The 17,684-nt window shown below is 44.9% G+C and overlaps 1 protein-coding gene across 1 annotated transcript in view; it reads left to right on the top strand.

Moving 5' to 3' along the window:
• ttc28 (tetratricopeptide repeat domain 28) overlaps positions 1-17,684 on the top strand; it is a gene marked incomplete at its 5' end in the record, with an annotated part of 518,726 nt that overhangs the window by 487,135 nt on the left and 13,907 nt on the right. Inside the window, 4 exons of the mRNA XM_080739232.1 lie at positions 4,598-4,738; positions 13,947-14,091; positions 15,295-15,474; positions 16,382-16,944. Coding sequence (XP_080595358.1) covers positions 4,598-4,738; positions 13,947-14,091; positions 15,295-15,474; positions 16,382-16,944 — 1,029 coding nt within the window. The remainder of the gene's footprint in view (positions 1-4,597; positions 4,739-13,946; positions 14,092-15,294; positions 15,475-16,381; positions 16,945-17,684) is intronic.

Below are 17,684 nucleotides of genomic sequence, written 5' to 3'. Positions count from 1 at the left end.
TTGGAGAGTTTGATCCATGGTTGCCCAGCTGGTCAGACGGCCGGTGCCAGCCCTGCGTCGTCGCCACGGCAGCCTGGCCCTTCCTGCCCCATTACCAGCTCATTTACTGCTCCAATGGGAGGCAGAGCGCACGCCACCGCGCCTCCATGGGCACAATATGGCACCACTTACCGCCCCATTCATTTGGAGAGAGAGAGAGAGAGAGGGAGAGAGAGAGAGAGGGAGAGAGAGAGAGAGAGAGAGAGAGAGAGAGAGAGAGAGAGAGAGAGAGAGAGAGAGAGAGAGAGAGAGGTGGGAATGCTTGGAATGGATGGAGAAAGAGGATGGAGTGAATAGGAGGGAAGGTGTGTCTGTGTGTTAGGGGTGTAACGATACATTTTAATAGCGATTCAATACATAGCACGATACATGGTTGACGATACGATACATGGAGGATATTGGTTCATTCATGGCGATACGACACAATTCGATTCAATGATTTAAAATCGATATAGTAACTATTTAGCAAAGAAATTAAATCTGTGTGAAAGGTGTGGATAGCGCAGGTTTTTAAGGGAAACATGTATTATTATGGATATAAATAAGTAAACACTGTGCTTATCTGCCAAATACATGGACATTGTATATTGACAAACCTGCACCTTGACATGAACCCAGAGATTACACACAGTTATCCATAGACCAGTGTAGCTATATGGAATGGAAAAGTAATTAAACTCCTCCTTTAATTTTTTTCCTCGTAGTATCGATACAATCGATTATTTTCTTCTTCGATACGATACAAAATAAAACAATGCTATTCAATTTTAGCTGTTTTCATTTCGATATACTTTGATTTTTTAAGTTAAAAACTATATTTCGATACAGTTACTATATCGTTACACCCCTAGTGTGTGTGTGTGTGTGTGTGTGTGTGTGTGATAGAAGGCAGGCTACAGAGAGGAGAAAGCGGCAGCCCCTTTTGTCACTGGAGGACCTGATGTATTCATAAATCCCTATGGCGTTTAATTCACTGAATACATAACCGCGGTGTTCTGGCTCTTGTGACTCTTGTGTGGCAACGGCAATGCCAACCTCCCTCCCTCCTCACTGCCCTCCTCCCTGACATCGCGGCTTTGTCACCGGGCTGGCCGGCCGGCTGAACCAAGCAGAAAAAGCTCCAATAAAGAATAAATAAAATGGAAATCTCTGCTGCTGCTGCTGCCGCTGCTGTTCTGCCTACAGTCTCTCTCCTATTCACTAGGGGGGGGGGGGGGTGTAGTGGGGGCTGTGTGGACAGAGAGAGGAGACCTCGTGGGAGAAGGAGGACCTCGGAGGAGATGAGACGAAGAGATACTTGAGGAAATGAGAAATAATTAGAAAGTAGAGTGAGAGTGAGAGAGAGAGAGATTTCCCATGGTGCCTACTAGGGTATCGCACTCACTCAAAGCGTCGTGGCGAGCAGGAAGCACGACACGGAGGAGTGGTGAGAGATGATATGGGAGAGGCTGCTGGCAGGAGCGTCACAAGGGGGGGGTGGGGGGGGGGGGGGGGGGGGGACACAGTGGAGGGGGGCCTTAATTATCTTATATGTTTAGCTATTGAAAAATAGCAGATATACAAGCTCACAGCGCGGCACCGAGTGCCGCGCTGCGAGCTTGTAGATCTGCTATTTTCAAAAAGTCGTGAAAATGTGTGCAAATCTTTGAATATATGTATTATTTTTTTTAAGCGAACATTTGTAACTCAAATCTTGCTTCTGGGAGGGGGTCCCTGGAACTAAATATTTTGAGATGGGGGTCTGTGGCCAAATACATATCATTTCGGGGGTCCTTCACATGAAAATGTTTGAGCACCACTGACACAAATTTTCATGATTTTTCAAAAATAGCAGATCTACAAGCTTGCAGCGTGCTGTGAGCTTAATTGTATATATGCTATTCTACCACTTTTTGTGGTCACATGTTCAGATACTGGATTCTGATTGGCTTAAAACAGTGGTAAATCAGTCAACAACCTTGAGTTGGCTCATGGGTACCCTGAAACAGTGGTAAATCAGCCAACAACCCACTCCCTCTCATTGTAAATGGCTTACTTTTTCAATAGTTAAAGCACAAAATAATGTCTAATAATGCGTTCCCAGTCGAAATGGGTTAAACCACCTCCCCCAATGAAGAACATTCATGGGGGGGGCCCGCAGTGAAGCCTTGTACCCATGGGGCCCAGAATTTGGTGTGACACCCCTGCTATGCTGCTGGGCTCAGGACCAAGAGAGAGAGAGAGAGAGAGAGAGAGAGGCTGAGACATGGAGGAATGTAGATGAAGTGGTGTTGGAGTAGTGGTGGTGGATGATGACGGTGATGCTGCTGTGAGAGAGACTCCCCGCAGACTGGCGGGAGCATCAGCAGCATCACAATGAGAGGATTTCACTCCACTTGACTACTGTCAGGAACTTGGACCGCGCCTGGGAAATGAGGACATAATATTTATATAGATGGATGCAGTGGATTAGATCGCTTCATTGATCCCCGCGGTGGATATTATGTCCAGGCACCAGAGACAGCACAGCAGTCATTAGGTTGTACAAATGTCGTCTAAATTAGTAGTTCTTTCAACAGTTTTCAGAAAATGAAGGCTTCAGTGTTAGTTCACGCAGGACACAAGACTCTAGCCCCGCCCAGCTGTAGTCAGCTGTCAGTCAGCTCCTTTCCAGGGGCTGTTAAGTATGACATCATTTTGTAGGCAGAGGAGAATTTCTGCCCCCAGTTTCCGTGAATCTTTTTACTATTTTTACGATTTACACATTTTTCTTCTCATTGTTGTTGAAAGGAAATTGTTAGAATTATACTTAAGTCGTTATTTTTGTCTCGGATCTGTTGAAATAGCGAGGGACAGAAAATGCTCTGGGGGCAGAGTTCTCCTCTGCCTACAAAATGATGTCACGGCTTAAAAGCCCCATTCCTCATTCACGCTGGTCATGACGTCACACTGTCATACTCCAATCAAAGCTCTCCTTCAGTAGGGAAGGATTCTTTAAATACGGCTTGCTTTCTCTACCTGTGCTTGGTTATCCAAATCTCGATACGCGCTACTAGCTGCCTCCTCCACCCCAGCCTCCACCTTTGATCAGTCTGGCAAAGCTCAAATACTTGTGATTACGTCCATTGATCTTGAAGTTATGTGTATATGTATTGCTATTGTTCTGCTATTGTATCCCCTTGGGGCTCTTGCTTAGCGTTCCCTGATTTTGATTAGCAAGCATGCACACAATTCAGGGAACATATCCGAACGCGGAGCCCTTTAACGCCAAGTTTAACTGTATTCCCTTTATGCAATAAATGGTTAAATCTACTTTGACGTGAGTGTTCCTAACTAAATAGCAGATGTACAAGCTCGCAGCACAAAGTGACGCGCTGTGAGCTTGTAGATCGGCTATTTTTTGGCAAATGTTCCGCCCCAGGATAATGGATTTTGATTACCGTGATAATATCGTAAATCACGATTTATTTTGTCAATAATCGTGGTATGAAATTTTCATATCGTCCCATCCCTAGTTTTAACCCATTAGGCCTAGAATTATTGAATGCTTTAACTATTGAAAAAAAAAGCAGATATACAAGCTGTGGACAAATTCATATCATTTTGGGGGTCCTTCACATGAAAAAGTTTGAGAACCACTGACATAGCAGTCTCTCAAGAACAGACTAACTGAGCTCCAGTTAAGTGAAAAGGACCTTTTCTTTGACGATGTCTGGCCAGATTGCTGACATAGAAACATAGGTTTTTCAAAAAACCTTAGAAGGATTCAAAAGACACTTATAGAATCGGGTCAAAATTCTAATTTTCACGATTTTTCAAAAATAGCAGATCTACAAGCTCGCAGTTAAGTGAAAAGGACCTTTTTCTTTGACGATGGCTGGCCAGATTGCTGACATAGAAACATAGGTTTTTCAAAAAACCTTAGAAGGATTCAAAAGACACTTAGAGAATCGGGTCAAAATTCAAATTTTCATGATTTTTCAAAAATAGCAGATCTACAAGCTCGCAGCGCGGCACTCGGTGCCGCGCTGTGAGCTTGTAGATCTGCTATTTTTCAATAGTTAAAGCATAAAATAATGATACACAATAATGTGTACCAGTTCTGAATGGGTTAAAGTGGGTAGGCCTAAAACTAGGGCTGCGAATCTTTGGGTATCCCACGATTCTATTCAGAATCGATTCTTGGAGTCACGATTCACGATTCTTTCAAATCCAAACGATTCGAATTCAGTAACGATTATTTTCCGATTTAAAAACGATTCTCTATTCAAAACGATTCTCTATTCAATTCATATATCAGGATCTACTCCAGTCTGCTCGCATGAAAGCAGAGTACATTTACGTAGCTTTTATAATTGTAAAGGTTTTATCAACTTATTGCAAAATCCAAGTCTGATTTATTCATGCTTGCACACATTCTTTTAACTTGTACAAACACAACATGATATCTAATAAATTATCGTAATAAAAAAAATCATAATACAAAAATCGTTTTTTGGAAAATGAGAATGGATTCTGAATCTTACTGCACCCCTACCTAAAACGCTATCTTCCCACCTCTTCTCTCCCTCTCCTACAGGGGCTGCTCCAGCAGTGAGACGGAGAGCGAGGCCGGAGACCTGCTGGACCAGCAGTTCGAGGAGCTCAACAACAAGCTGAACTCGGTCACCGACCCCACGGGCTTCCTGCGCATGGTGTCCAGAAACAACCTCTTCAACAGGTGAGAGGCTGTTGTTGTCCAGTTGCCACGGGGTTGCCCCGGGTTCATCCTCTAAGGCAGTGGTTCTCAATCCTTTTTGGCTGCAGTTCCCCCTTACACTGATTTCCGAAGCCAAGTAGCCCCTTCCCCTGACTATAACAAAATGTACAACACAAGTCCAGTTCCAATACCATTACATTCAAAATAAAATAGCATAATGGCAATTAAACATCGCTTTCTATTCAATTAACTCATTTGCTGCTATGGCCGAGGAGCCCGAAAAAATCCCGATGTACGGCCCTGCCATGCCCGAGGAACCCGAGAATTTCCCGTTTTTGAAAAAAAAATAAAAAATAAAATTGGACCCCAAAAATGTAGTAGGCATGATAGCAATCGCGAAATTGCATGTTTAACCCCCATAGCAACCCCATCTTTCAAACATGGCAGCCATCTTTGTTTACATTTTAGGAAAACATAATGGCTGCTATCTCATGAATGCCTGAACGGATTTCCATTCGGATTTTTTTGTTTGAAAGCTGTGAGCAATGTGGACACACGTGGTGCATTATCTAGGCATGGGTGTGCATGATCCGTGCACTATGAATTACATGGAAGTCTATGGAGACAGGGGCATATGAGAGTACAAAGGTATTGTTAAATGGCAGCAAATGAGTTAAAGTCACTACTAGTCAAGTAATTGATGTAATTTTGTTTTGAAATCTACAGATGAGCAGGTTCACACAAAGCCTGTCAATGTTTTATCATTGACTATAACACTAAAATACATATTCCCATTTTCTAGCTTTTTCCTCACATACCAGCTGCAGTACCCCGGCGTACCCCTAGGGGTACACGTACCCCCATTTGAGAAACACCGTTCTGAGGCATACATGGGCAACATGCGGCCCGGGGGCCACATGCGGCCCCCACCTTCACTTAATGCGGCCCGCAAGTTAATATCAGAATACTGATATAGTATTGATTTACGATTCCAAACATGCCAAAATGCGTCGCAAAATGTGTCGCAGTGCGACGCGTTTTGAGCTTGTAGATCGGCTATTTTTGCCATTTTTGACTGTATATGCATTGTGGCCCTCTGGAGTGAATGTGGAAATATAGTGGCCCCTCTACACCATCAAAGTTGCCCATGCACCCCTGCTCTGAGGCCTCACACAGGGAGGCAAAAACCCTTCGATCATATTTACACACAGAAATGACAACAAAAAAGGGGGGTGGGGGGGGAGAGGAAAGAAAGGAGCTCTGCGGAGGTAAGGAGATTTTGAGGCATTGTGGCTCCTCCTGGTGAAAGGAGTCTTCTCTCCATTGTTTAGCCATGCACATGAAGCTCCGCGCCAATCCTCCTTATTAAAACCCATTTAGGCCTAGAATTATTGAATGCTTTAACCAGTGAAAAATAGCAGATATACAAGCTCACAGCGCGGCACCGAGTGCCGCGCTGCGAGCTTGTAGATCTGCTATTTTTTTTTAAAGTTGTGAAAATGTGTGCAAATCTTTATTTTCAAAGCGAACGTTTGTAACTCAAATTTTGCTTCTGGGGGTGGTCCCTGGAACTAGATATTTTGAGATGGGGGGTCAGTGGCCAAATAAATATAATTTTGGGGGTCCTTCACATGAAAAGGTTTGAGAACCACTGACATAGTAGTCTCTCAAGAAACGGACTAACTGAGCTCCAGTTAAGTGAAAAGGACCTTTTCTTTGACGATGGCTAAGCCAGATTGCCGACATAGAAACATAGGTTTTTAAAAAGAATCTTAGAAGGATTCAAAAGACACTCATAGAATCGGGTCAAAATTCGAATTTTCAAGATTTTTCAAAAATAGCAGATCTACAAGCTCGCAGCGCGGCACTCGGTGCCGCGCTGTGAGCTTGTATATCTGCTATTTTTCAATAGTTAAAGCATAAAATAATGATACACAATAATGTGTACCCCGTTCTAAATGGGTTAAATCGCCCGAGCCGAGCCGAGCTGTTAAAGCCCTTATCAGCCGCTCCACTCTGACAGCGCTGGCGTGGCTGTCTGTGTGTCCTCGTGTCCCTGTGATCCAGAAGGACCAGGGTCATATTTATAATGTCCCCACTGTCCTATTTGTATTTGGCCCTATATTATATTACTGTCTTATTTGTGTTTGCGGTACAGATTTGCGTTTGGCGCAGATTCGAGTGGGTGTTTCCTCGTCCGGTCAGGCGTGTCACGTCAGGATTTTGTGTGTGCACACAATATGTGTTTACATTCTACTAATTGGCAAATGATTGGTGTGTGTGTGTGTGTGTGTGTGTGTGTGTGTGTGTGTGTGTGTGTGTGTGTGTGTGTGTGTGTGTGTGTGTGTGTGTGTGTGTGTGTGTGTGTGTGTGTGTGTGTGTGTGTGTGTGTGTGTGTGTGTGTGTGTGTGTGTGTGTGTGTGTGCGTGCGTGCGTGCGTGCGTGCGTGCGTGCGTGCGTGCGTGCGTGCGTGCGTGCGTGCGTGCGTGCGTGCGTGCGTGCGTGCGTGCGTGCGTGCGTGTGTGCGCGCACGTGCGTGCGCACGCGTGCATGTGCGCATGCTATGTCTGGGTCACATTTCCACGTCCTCGTCCACAGTTGAGCTACTCTTTGATGAGGGGGGTAATTCCAGCTTTAATTGAGTCTCGCTTCTCATTAAGCTTCTTTAATGGGTTGTCGGTAATAATCCCCTCATTCATGTGCCCCCCCACCCCCCTAAAAAAATATATCTCGACTTATAAAGCTCCCCGTGCTTAGGAGCCCACTCCATCATCTGTCGTAGACAGACACCAAAGCGAGGGGAGAAACGGAGAAAAGCTCATTGTCATTTTAAGTCATAACATCATGGGGTTCGATATTCAGACTCGCCTTTGTTTCACTTTGCCTTATCTATTTTCCCTTCTCGCTGGTATTTCAGTGAGTGTTGAGATGTGGGGTATTAGGGGTTAGAGTGGTTGTAGTGTTCCCATAATTACCCGCAATTAAGACAATTGAGTTATTCCATCAAAGCAGAGAATTGCTGCCGACGTTAATCCAGTGACAGTTATATGCCAAGATAAAAAGGTGTGAGGAAAATATGCGAAGGTCGTCCGCGTGGTATCATCCGCCATGTCTAACGTTATCATTGATAGTCCTTCATTCAACCGCTTATAGATCTTATATTAATACAGTAGATACTTTGTTTGTACGACAAATTGATCTAAAACAAGCTCACAACGTGTCGCATCACGACACATTTTAAGCTTATAGATCAGGGGTCTTCAACGTTTTCAACGAGAGAGTGATGAAGCAGGGACCCCCACAACCTTTTCATAGATTCCATATAGTTTCATTGTTTGACAGCACAATCATCTGTGTATTTTGGATTCATGTCTTTTTGTGTTTTCAGATATTTAACCACTTGAATAATAATAAACTTGACCTTTCACTGCACTTAGTCTGCTCTTTTCCCCCTCCAAAGCTCTTTGCCAAAAATAGCCGATCTACAAGCTCACACAACGCCTCGCAACGTGAGGCGTTGTGAGCTTGTAGATCTATTTTTGGCTGAAGTTCTCAGAATATGGACGCTAGGGTTCAAGTGTTAATATAAAAATGGGGGGAAAAAAACAAGTTTCTATCACACAAAGATTTGGAGGACCCCCTGTAGTAACTCTGAGGACCCCCTAGGGGTCCCGGACCCCCTGTTGAAGACCCCTGATATAGTTGATAGACAGGAAACGGGGTGGGTGAGAGAGACGGGATCGGAACTCAAACCCTCGACATGCTGCATTGCAGGCCAGCGGTCAAGGCCAATAAATACTTTTTTCACTTGCTCTGTCAGCATAATGAGAATTTCTGGAAGAACCTAAATGCAGATGTCAGCAAGCATGTGCAGAACAAGATTTCCTCTTATCATCGCAAAGGACTCCCAGTGGCTACCAGGCTTGTTACACAGCAGCAGATTAGAGCAATCGGGTTAGGCTTGGAAGAAGTTGGAACGCAGTTGTGGCTCGGGAGCCAAAGTAGATCTACCTTTATCACACCTCCTCTACCCTGGCTGTTTAACTCAATGGTTTTCAACCTTTTATGTGCTCCAGGCACACCAGTGGGCAAGTCAACATCTCCAGGCACTCCTGTATTCACAGCGAGAATAGCCTCTAGTCTCTGGCGGGTGGAAAGTCCAAAAGTGTTACTTGTTAAAGCAGGGGTCTTCAACCTTTGTTTCTATGAAAAGAACATTTTGAAAATCGCTAAACAAAAGGTAGTTATTAAATGTAGTATATCAAATAATGTAATATTAAAATATGTTTTCACATAGGATCAAAGGTTTTATGGTCATGATTCACTGCCATCCTGGATGGCTTGGTTCGAGGCTTAACATAATTGTTATAAATATTTTTGTAAAAGTCTATGGGGAAAATGAATGACGATTGTTAAGTGACACCAGAAACCACTTCCGCTGCGATGCTCTATAGACCATATTTACACGGCGGCCATCTTGCCATTAAGGTAATGAAATACCACCCTGTTGCTACCCCGGTTGTCATATTTAAAATGATAATGCAAAACGAACGGTTCTGGTTTTCACCTTTCAGCGACGATATGCCAAATTTACGCGTGGTCGGCACACAATCCCAAGGCACACCTGGACGGCACTCACCAGTGTTCCTCGGCAGGCTCACCGTTTGGGTAACCTCGCCCACCAGGCTTTCTGAGGGAAAGCCTTGTGATCGTTAACAACGGGCGGTTTGATCCGGTCCAGGCAGAAACCACAAGCTGAAGAAGCGGCGTCGCTTTGTTTTGGTTCCCTCCGTTTGTTTCCTCAATCCCTATTAAAAAGCTCGAGTAGCCTAGTGTAGTCTTGCCAGTCGCTACAAGTTGGAATAAAAGATGCATAATACCAAACACATTTTTCAAAAGCAAAACTACGCCACACCAAGGAGTTCTTTAGGTAGGCCCTAAAGGTTTGTCCTTGAGCGCAGGGGAATTATTTGGGGTTAAAACTGAATGCGGTTTGATAGTTCCGGCCAAATTGTAGTCCTTTGAGTACTACAACATGACCTAAAGTGGTTTCCGCTCCCGACCGGATCAAACCTGGAAAAGTGAAGTGATCCCAGACTACCGTTTAGGAACCCCTGGCGACTTTTTTTAACTCGGAAGCTTTTGACCCAAATCCAAACAAGCAGCCAGCCGGGGGGACCTCAAGCACCCACCCACCCACGCTCTCCAGCTGCTATTGTCTTTTCTTGCCTTGAATGCCTTCGTCTCCTTTCTGCACTTGACATGTACACACGTACGTACATACTAGGGGTGTAACGATATAGTAACTGTATCGAAATATCGTTTTTAACTTAAAAAATCGAAGTATACCGAAATGAAAACAGCTAAAATCGAATCGTATCGTTTTATTTTGTATCGTATCGAATCGGCAGTGCAAATAATCGATTGTATCGATACTACCTACTTGCGCATTATATTTAGCATTTTTAAGAAGAAAAAATGAAAAGGAGGAGTTTAATTACTTTTCCTTTCCATATAGCTACACTGGTCTATCGATAAATGTGTGTAATCTCTGGGTTCATGTCAAGGTGCATACAATGTCCATGTATTTGGCAGATAATCACTGTGTTACCTTAAAAACCTGCACTATCCACGCCTTTCACACAGATTTAATGTCTTTGCTAAATATTTACTATATCGATTTTAAATCATTGAATCGAATCGTATCGTATCACCATGAATGAACCAATATCGTCCATGTATCGTATCGTCAACCATGTATCGTGATATGTATCGAATTGCTATTAAAATGTATCGTTACACCCCTAGTACATACGCACACACTCACCCTCTCTCTCCCTCACCCTTTCTCTCTCTCTTCACCACTCCTCTTGTCAGGCTAACAAATGGCTGTTTGCTTTCCCATGGCAGCCCATGCCAAAGCCCGGGAGAGAGAGAGAGAGAGAGAGAGAGAGAGAGAGAGGGGAGGGAGACGAGTGGGAGAGAGCATTGGGAGGTTGGAGGGGTGCCTGTGTGGCCCGGGGGCAAGCATGAGGGCAGGATGGATGTCTGTTGGCAAGAGGCTGAAGCCTGGAGGAGACTGACTGACTGGTGGGTGCAGGAGCAGATGGAGAACAGTGACAAGTGTGCCCATAACCCTGCAAGGCCCAGCGTTGCTTTTTGGCAACATTTTTTAAATCATTTTTAGTTTTCCTGTTCTTTTTTTCACATTAACGTCACCATTAAATCCTATTGTTTAGTACTACAATGCCATTGGCTACGATATTTGCATATAAATACCCCCCCACAGAGGCTGACACCTCCCAGAGAAGTTGAAATTCCAGCATCTGGACGAACAACATCTTACTTTTTAACTGAAGCTATTCCTCACTAAAACAGAAGTAAAATGCCTGTAATATTTTTTGTCGTGATCATTAGAATGTCTAGAACATGTACATATGTTATTATTGTGGAAAATATCCCCAAAATGCAAATTAGAGCATGATTTATGATTTATCGCTATAAAACCTTACAAAAACATTATTAATTGTTTAACATTACATTTTCCTGTGATTAGGACTCCTAGGACCATCTGATTTAAAAAAAAAATGTTTTGGCCAGTAGAAATTAATTCGGGTCTTGCAGGGATAAACCCTCTCCTTCTCTCTCTCTCTCTCTGTGTCTGTGTGCACACACAACACTGGCGGCTTCTACACCTCAAGGGCCCACCATTACCATAGCTTTCACTGCGGCGCGTGTCTCAGCACCCGGCAGGGAGCTGTCAGTCTTTCCCGTCGCACAGCTAGAGACTCCCCATTTGTATACAGCAGAGGAACTGCTAAAATGAAGAACGAACGGCAGCACTCAGTGTCGTTGCTGTTTAGTTCGTGGTGGAACTCAGGGAAGAGAGTGGAGAAAAAAAAGGAGGCTGCAGCAACGATCATTTACAACGCATTAACAGAGCATTGACTATCTCTTTTTGCATCGACTGGGAGATGTCCTCCTGGTGTGTGTGTGTGTGTGTACAATCAGTTCTTATCAGGACAACTAGCTGGTGAATATAGAGAGAGAGAGAGAGAGAGAGAGAGAGAGAGAGAGAGAGAGAGAGAGAGAGAGAGAGAGAGAGAGAGAGAGAGAGAGAGAGAGGAAGAGGAGACGCTCACCTCTCTGATTCAGCTCGGCTTCATTGCTTTCACAGTCAGCGCCACAGAACTCAAAACTTAACCAGATTTCCATGCAGTGTCATATCGCCATCTAGTGGACGCCGGTGGGACGACATGTATTTTCTCCTCACTTCACAGTGGGGAGTGCCGCTGCCTTTTGTGAGCCGTTCCATTGACACACAAAGCTCAAAGAAGGGGCCATTCATTCATTCATGGTGTTTCTATACTGCTGGTTTATAAGGAGATCCGTCCTGGTTGCACACGTCTCGTTCTATAGCTTCCTATAGTCTGTGGTGCTGTCAGGCAGGGGCATACAGTATGTCACGACACGAGAGAGAGAAAAGATGATCCACTTTGGATTGAGTGGGTTCAGTCGCTCCTTTTCCTGCCGCAGTGTGTTTATGCCGTTACCACACAGCCCACAGGAACTGCTGTGTGACTCAGTCTGCATCTTTACCAGAAGCCATGTCTGATGCAACACTATGCAGCAAGCAAGCAGCAGCCGTCAACTACTTCAGCACTACTGTTCCAAATCTCATTAATGGCAGTGTGATGTTGTAGAGTTCGTGGCGGTGGAGGAGGGAGGGAGGGAGCGGGTCTGATAACGCAAGACTCTTATTTACGTGCAATCGTTGTAATTTGTTGTAGAAAGAATGTAGTCCAGAGCTCGTTCCCCCCGCCCGCCCCAGGGGTACATTAAAATGTAAGGACATTTTGATTAGATTTAGATTTCATTGGACAACTTTTAATGGCAAAATCATTTCTTATTTATTTTCTTAGACTGGAAAACACCAGGGACATGTTCTCTGACTTACCTGAAATGAAAATGCTCCTAAAATGCCTTTGGATCAATATCAAGATAGTGTTTCTCGGTAATGAGAGAACAGTGTTTTTTCCCCTGTCTCGTCTGGAAGAGGTAGTTCATTTAGAAAAAGGCCAGTTTTCTTGGTCACGGTCCAGTCTACACTTTCCTTACTACTTCATTCACCTTTTCCACCCATCACAGCGGGGCGTATCGGCTGGAATATTAAGTTGGGTCGATGGATGACAAGCTCCTGGGGTTTTGCTTTTGTTTTTGTTTGGATTGAAGGTCGAGAGATCTCTCACGCTGGCCGGTCTACAAGCACTGTGTAAAACCCAGGTTTTATTGGTTGTCAGATCAAGACAGAATGGAAGGATATCTGGAAATATGAAATCAATCCTGCTTTAATACGTCTGACCTGGGTCTGAGCAGTGGTGTAAAGTAACAAAGTACATTTATTCAAGTCCTTTACTTATGACCTTGAGGTATTTTTACTTCACTGTTTTCATTTTAACTTTTCCAGTTTTCAGTAGCCTACTACTTTTACTTCTCAGAGACAAATACTATACTTTTACTCTGCTATCTGTAGTGGAGTAACTTTAGTTACTAGTTACTTTGTAGATTTTGATTATTATTACAAAACATACATTAACCACTTACAGCCCAACAGTATGTACATTTCAGACATTTGGAAATAGCAGATCTACAAGCTCACAAAGCGTCACAATGCCATACCCTGGGTCCAGGGGGGAAAATAAAAATTACTTTTAAATATAAATCCATGAATGTGTCTTTGTCTATCTGTTCTGGTTATTATGTTGTTAAATTAGAGTAAAATAACTACAAATGCAACATTTTACAAAATGGTCATTTTAACAAGGTATTATAATTATATTCTCCACACTTGTACTCTCCCCATCTTGACAGAATGGTATATTCCCAGGTTCCACAGGTCAGCTGCACAGGTGCAATGCATTATTGTTAATTGTGGCACGTTTACTAACATGCCAAGTTTAGCTGCACTTGAACAACAACTGTTCCAGGCTGCCATATTCAGCCTTAGAAACTGTAGAAACAGGGGGAAAAAAATAAAATGTATCATGCCTGTTGCTAAGGTAAGGCAACATGACTGGTGTCTTGCACGCGCGCGAAGGCGTGCGTGCAAGACACCAGTCATGTTGCCATACCTTAGCTTTTTCTGAACTGACGCCACTGCAGAGAAGATTATGAAAACATAATGTCACCTTGTTGCGTGTTCTCATGGTTCTTGTGTTTTGTTCTACAGGAGCTGTCAGAGTATGACCAGTCTCTTCAGCAACACCATGTCGCCAGCCAAAGACGGCTGCTCCTCCCTGCCGCGCCGCTCCAGCAGCCTCAGCAAGCCCCCCCTTCGGGCCCTGTACGACCTGCTCATCGCACCCATGGAGGGAGTGAGTACTAAAACTCTGTGCTTGTAGATCGGCTATTTTCACTGTTTTTGAGCGGTGGTCACACCACTCCTATACAGAGCCGTGTGTGTATGCGTGTATGTACTATGTAGCCTGTATGTAGCCTGCAATACCTCCACTGACCACACATACACACACACGTTAAAGGACAACTTTGTTTTTTTACAACAAGGGTTCATATTTCAGATTGTAATTAGAGAAAAGAAAAGATGAGTGTTAAAATGTTTTCATTTACTGCTTTCTATTGTTTTAGCCATTTTAGCGACTTAGATTTCAGTGGGCGGGGGCATGTGGCTAAATATGTCTTTTTAGACACAATAAGCCGGTGATTTCTTTATTATTATTTACAGTAATACTACTAGCCCCAAGTCACATCTGCCCACGAAAGATTGCGGTGCATCTTGGGAATGGGCTTTTTGTGTATAAAAATACATATTTTGTCACTTGTACACATGCCCCCAACCACTGAAATCAACATCATTAAAATGTCTAAAACGATAAAGAGCAGTAAATGAAAACATTTTAACAATCATCTTTTCTTTTCTTTAATTACAATCTAAAATATGGACCCTTGTTGTAAAAAAACAAAGTTGTCCTTTAAGGGATGGCCCCTGTTATGCTGGCCAGGCACACTCACACTCACACACACACACACACTAACACACGCACACGCACACTCACACTCACACTCACACTCACACACACACACACACACACTCACACTCACACTCACACTCACACTCACACTAACACACGCACACTCACACTCACACTCACACTCACACACACTCACACTCACACTCACACACACACACACACTAACACACGCACACGCACACTCACACTCACACTCACACACACACACACTCACACTCACACTCACACTCACACTCACACTCACACACACTCACACTCACACTCACACTCACACACACACACACTCACACTCACACTCACACTCACACTCACGCATGCACGCACGCACACACTTGCACGCACGCACATGCACGCACGCACATACACACACGCAGCCTCCACCGCTCAGTTCACACAGATGTGATTTTTAAAATAACAGCACAAAAAGGAAACTTTTGGACATACAAGGTTTTCCACCGACAGCGACGATTTGTGTGCTTGGGCGGCCGTATTAACTGCGTGTGTTGTTGTTGTTGTGTGCCCACCCAGGGCTTGATGCACTCCAGTGGGCCGGTGGGCAGACACAGGCAGCTGGTGATGGTGCTGGAGGGAGAGCTGTACCTCATCCCCTTCGCCCTGCTGAAGGGAAGCTCCTCCAACGAGTACCTGTACGAGCGCTTCAGCCTCATCGCCGTGCCCTCTATCCACGGCCTGGGCACCAGCTCCAAGGTCGGTGTCTTCTCTTCGCTCACATCTTTAGGGCATTAAAGATGGGGTGCCATGATTTTCCCCCCTCTAAAACATGATTATCAGGTATTATGATTATACTAGGAGGAAGATTTTTTCATGTAATGATGAAAAAATGGTTCTCTGATTAAAAGAAACAAAGTTTATTCTCATAGACTTTATTCAAGCTCTTGCAAGATTATTATGTTATGTTAAAGGATTTATATGTAACTTTAAGACTATTAAATTATTGTGCAGAGGTGTTTCCTTGCACAAAGACACATCCCCTGGCTGTATTTCTGTTCTGTTCCACTCTTTATGTTGACATTAAATGTCAACAGAAACAGTGGAGGGACGTTTTTGTCAGGGGGAGCTCAGCCAGAGCTCTTAATTGCTCCCTTTGAACTTCAAAGGGGTTGTGCACTAAGGTAATTGATTGGGCCATAAAAGTGTCAAGTCCTCGTTAGTGATCTCTCTAATCAATGAAAGCATCAAAGACAACTACCTGTTTGATGCCTGTCATAGAGGGGAGGGGCAGGGGGGAATGTTTTTGTGTACACACAAGCTTGCATATTTTTTCCTTATGACAGAGTTTGCCAGCTGTTCCTGCTGCAGTTAGATTTCATGTTGTGTGGAGTTTGCATGTTCTCCCTGTGTCTCCTAGGGTAGATGCCCTCACAAAAACATGCAGTAGTCCTGGTCTCTATACTACCTCCCCCTAGCCAGCCAGGTGCTCCCCAATTCCCCTGGCGCGGCAGGGGGAGAGTGGAAACCAGGAGAGAAAATGGGTTGCAAAAACCGTGGGATAAAAAAAAAAATATATAAATAATAATAATAAAGATTTCATGTTCACCTAACGTCCGTCCGCACTTGTCCGTGTCTCTCCCCCCCCCCTCCCCCCCTCCCCCAGACTCACTCTCGGCGCCCCGGGGCGGCTCCGTGCGGCGGCGTCTCCATGGCGGCCGTGGTGGGCAACCCTCGCCTGCCGTCGCCCGTCATGGACCGCTGGCTGTGGGGTCCCATGCCCTCCGCCGAGGAGGAGGCCCTCATGGTGGCAGAGCTCCTGGGCTGCCAGCCCCTGGCCGGCTCCGTCGCCACCAAGGAGCGGGTCATGAGCGCTCTCACCCAGGCCGAGTGCGCCCACTTCGCCACCCACATATCCTGGAAGCTGGCCGCTCTGGTGCTCACGCCCAACCCGGAGGGCGGGCACGGCGGCGCGGGGAGCGCCAGCGTAGGAGGGGTGGGCACGGCGGGCAGAGGGGCCGGGGGCGGCGGCGGCGGGAGGAGGGGCAGCAGCGGGCGAGGCAGGAAGGGCTCGTTCGGGAGCAGCTACAACATCCCGGAGTCCCTGCACATGCAGGACGACGGCAGCGACGCCGGCAGCATCTGTGACAGTCCTCCCCTGCAGGAGTTCCTGCTCACCGCCGCCGACATACTGGACCTGAGGCTGCCTGTCAAGCTGGTGGTGCTGGGGTAAGAGCAGGGGGGGGGCAGGCGGCAGGATTTAAAATGAACTCTTTTACCTTTATGTACGTTAACGTTCGCCCCATTCTGGCTGGTTACTTTCGCCGATACGAACGCTTGTTCGTTCGTTCGTTCTTTTACCTTGTTTGAGCACTGTAAGCTGATGAGGGGTCGCGCGGGTGTGTACAGTAAAAACAGCTCCCGTAACGCTGCTCTCAAATCTCCACCACACATAAACAACAATCCATGGCTAAATCACTTCCTGGCTGTTTTCTGTGGACCTGATCTAGAAAATGCATTTCTATGCACTGAGCGACAGGACGAGGGAAGGGCCATTTGCACATTCATTCATTGCATGTGGCTGCCCCCTGCAGTCAGTTTCGCTCAATTACAGTTATGTCTGAGTGTACCAAAATAATTAGTTTTAAAATAATGGATGGATAATGTTTTATAACATCGCAAAGGTAAGCTACTTTTAAGCTACTTTTGATGGCAGTGACACAAATAAATAAATAATAAATAAAGCAGTAAAAGAGTTAATCAACACGGAACTGAAAGTGCCTATGATTGGCCGCTAGCTGCGCTGTTCTGTTTCTTAATGCCATAAGTACTTTATGGTCGCTGTCGCTAGTTTAAAGCCTTGTTTCAATCACCATGATATGCGTTTTGTGAAAATGTGGTCCAATTTATGTTATATTTGATGTTAAAGCAGGGTATGCTGTAGGATATTATCGTTTATCGTGATAAAA

Source organism: Nannobrachium achirus, assembly GCF_963921795.1.
Source record: "Nannobrachium achirus genome assembly, chromosome: 12".
Lineage (NCBI taxonomy): Eukaryota > Metazoa > Chordata > Actinopteri > Myctophiformes > Myctophidae > Nannobrachium > Nannobrachium achirus.
The sequence above is the reverse complement of the archived record's forward strand: the minus strand, read 5'-3'. Positions and strand labels throughout refer to the sequence as shown.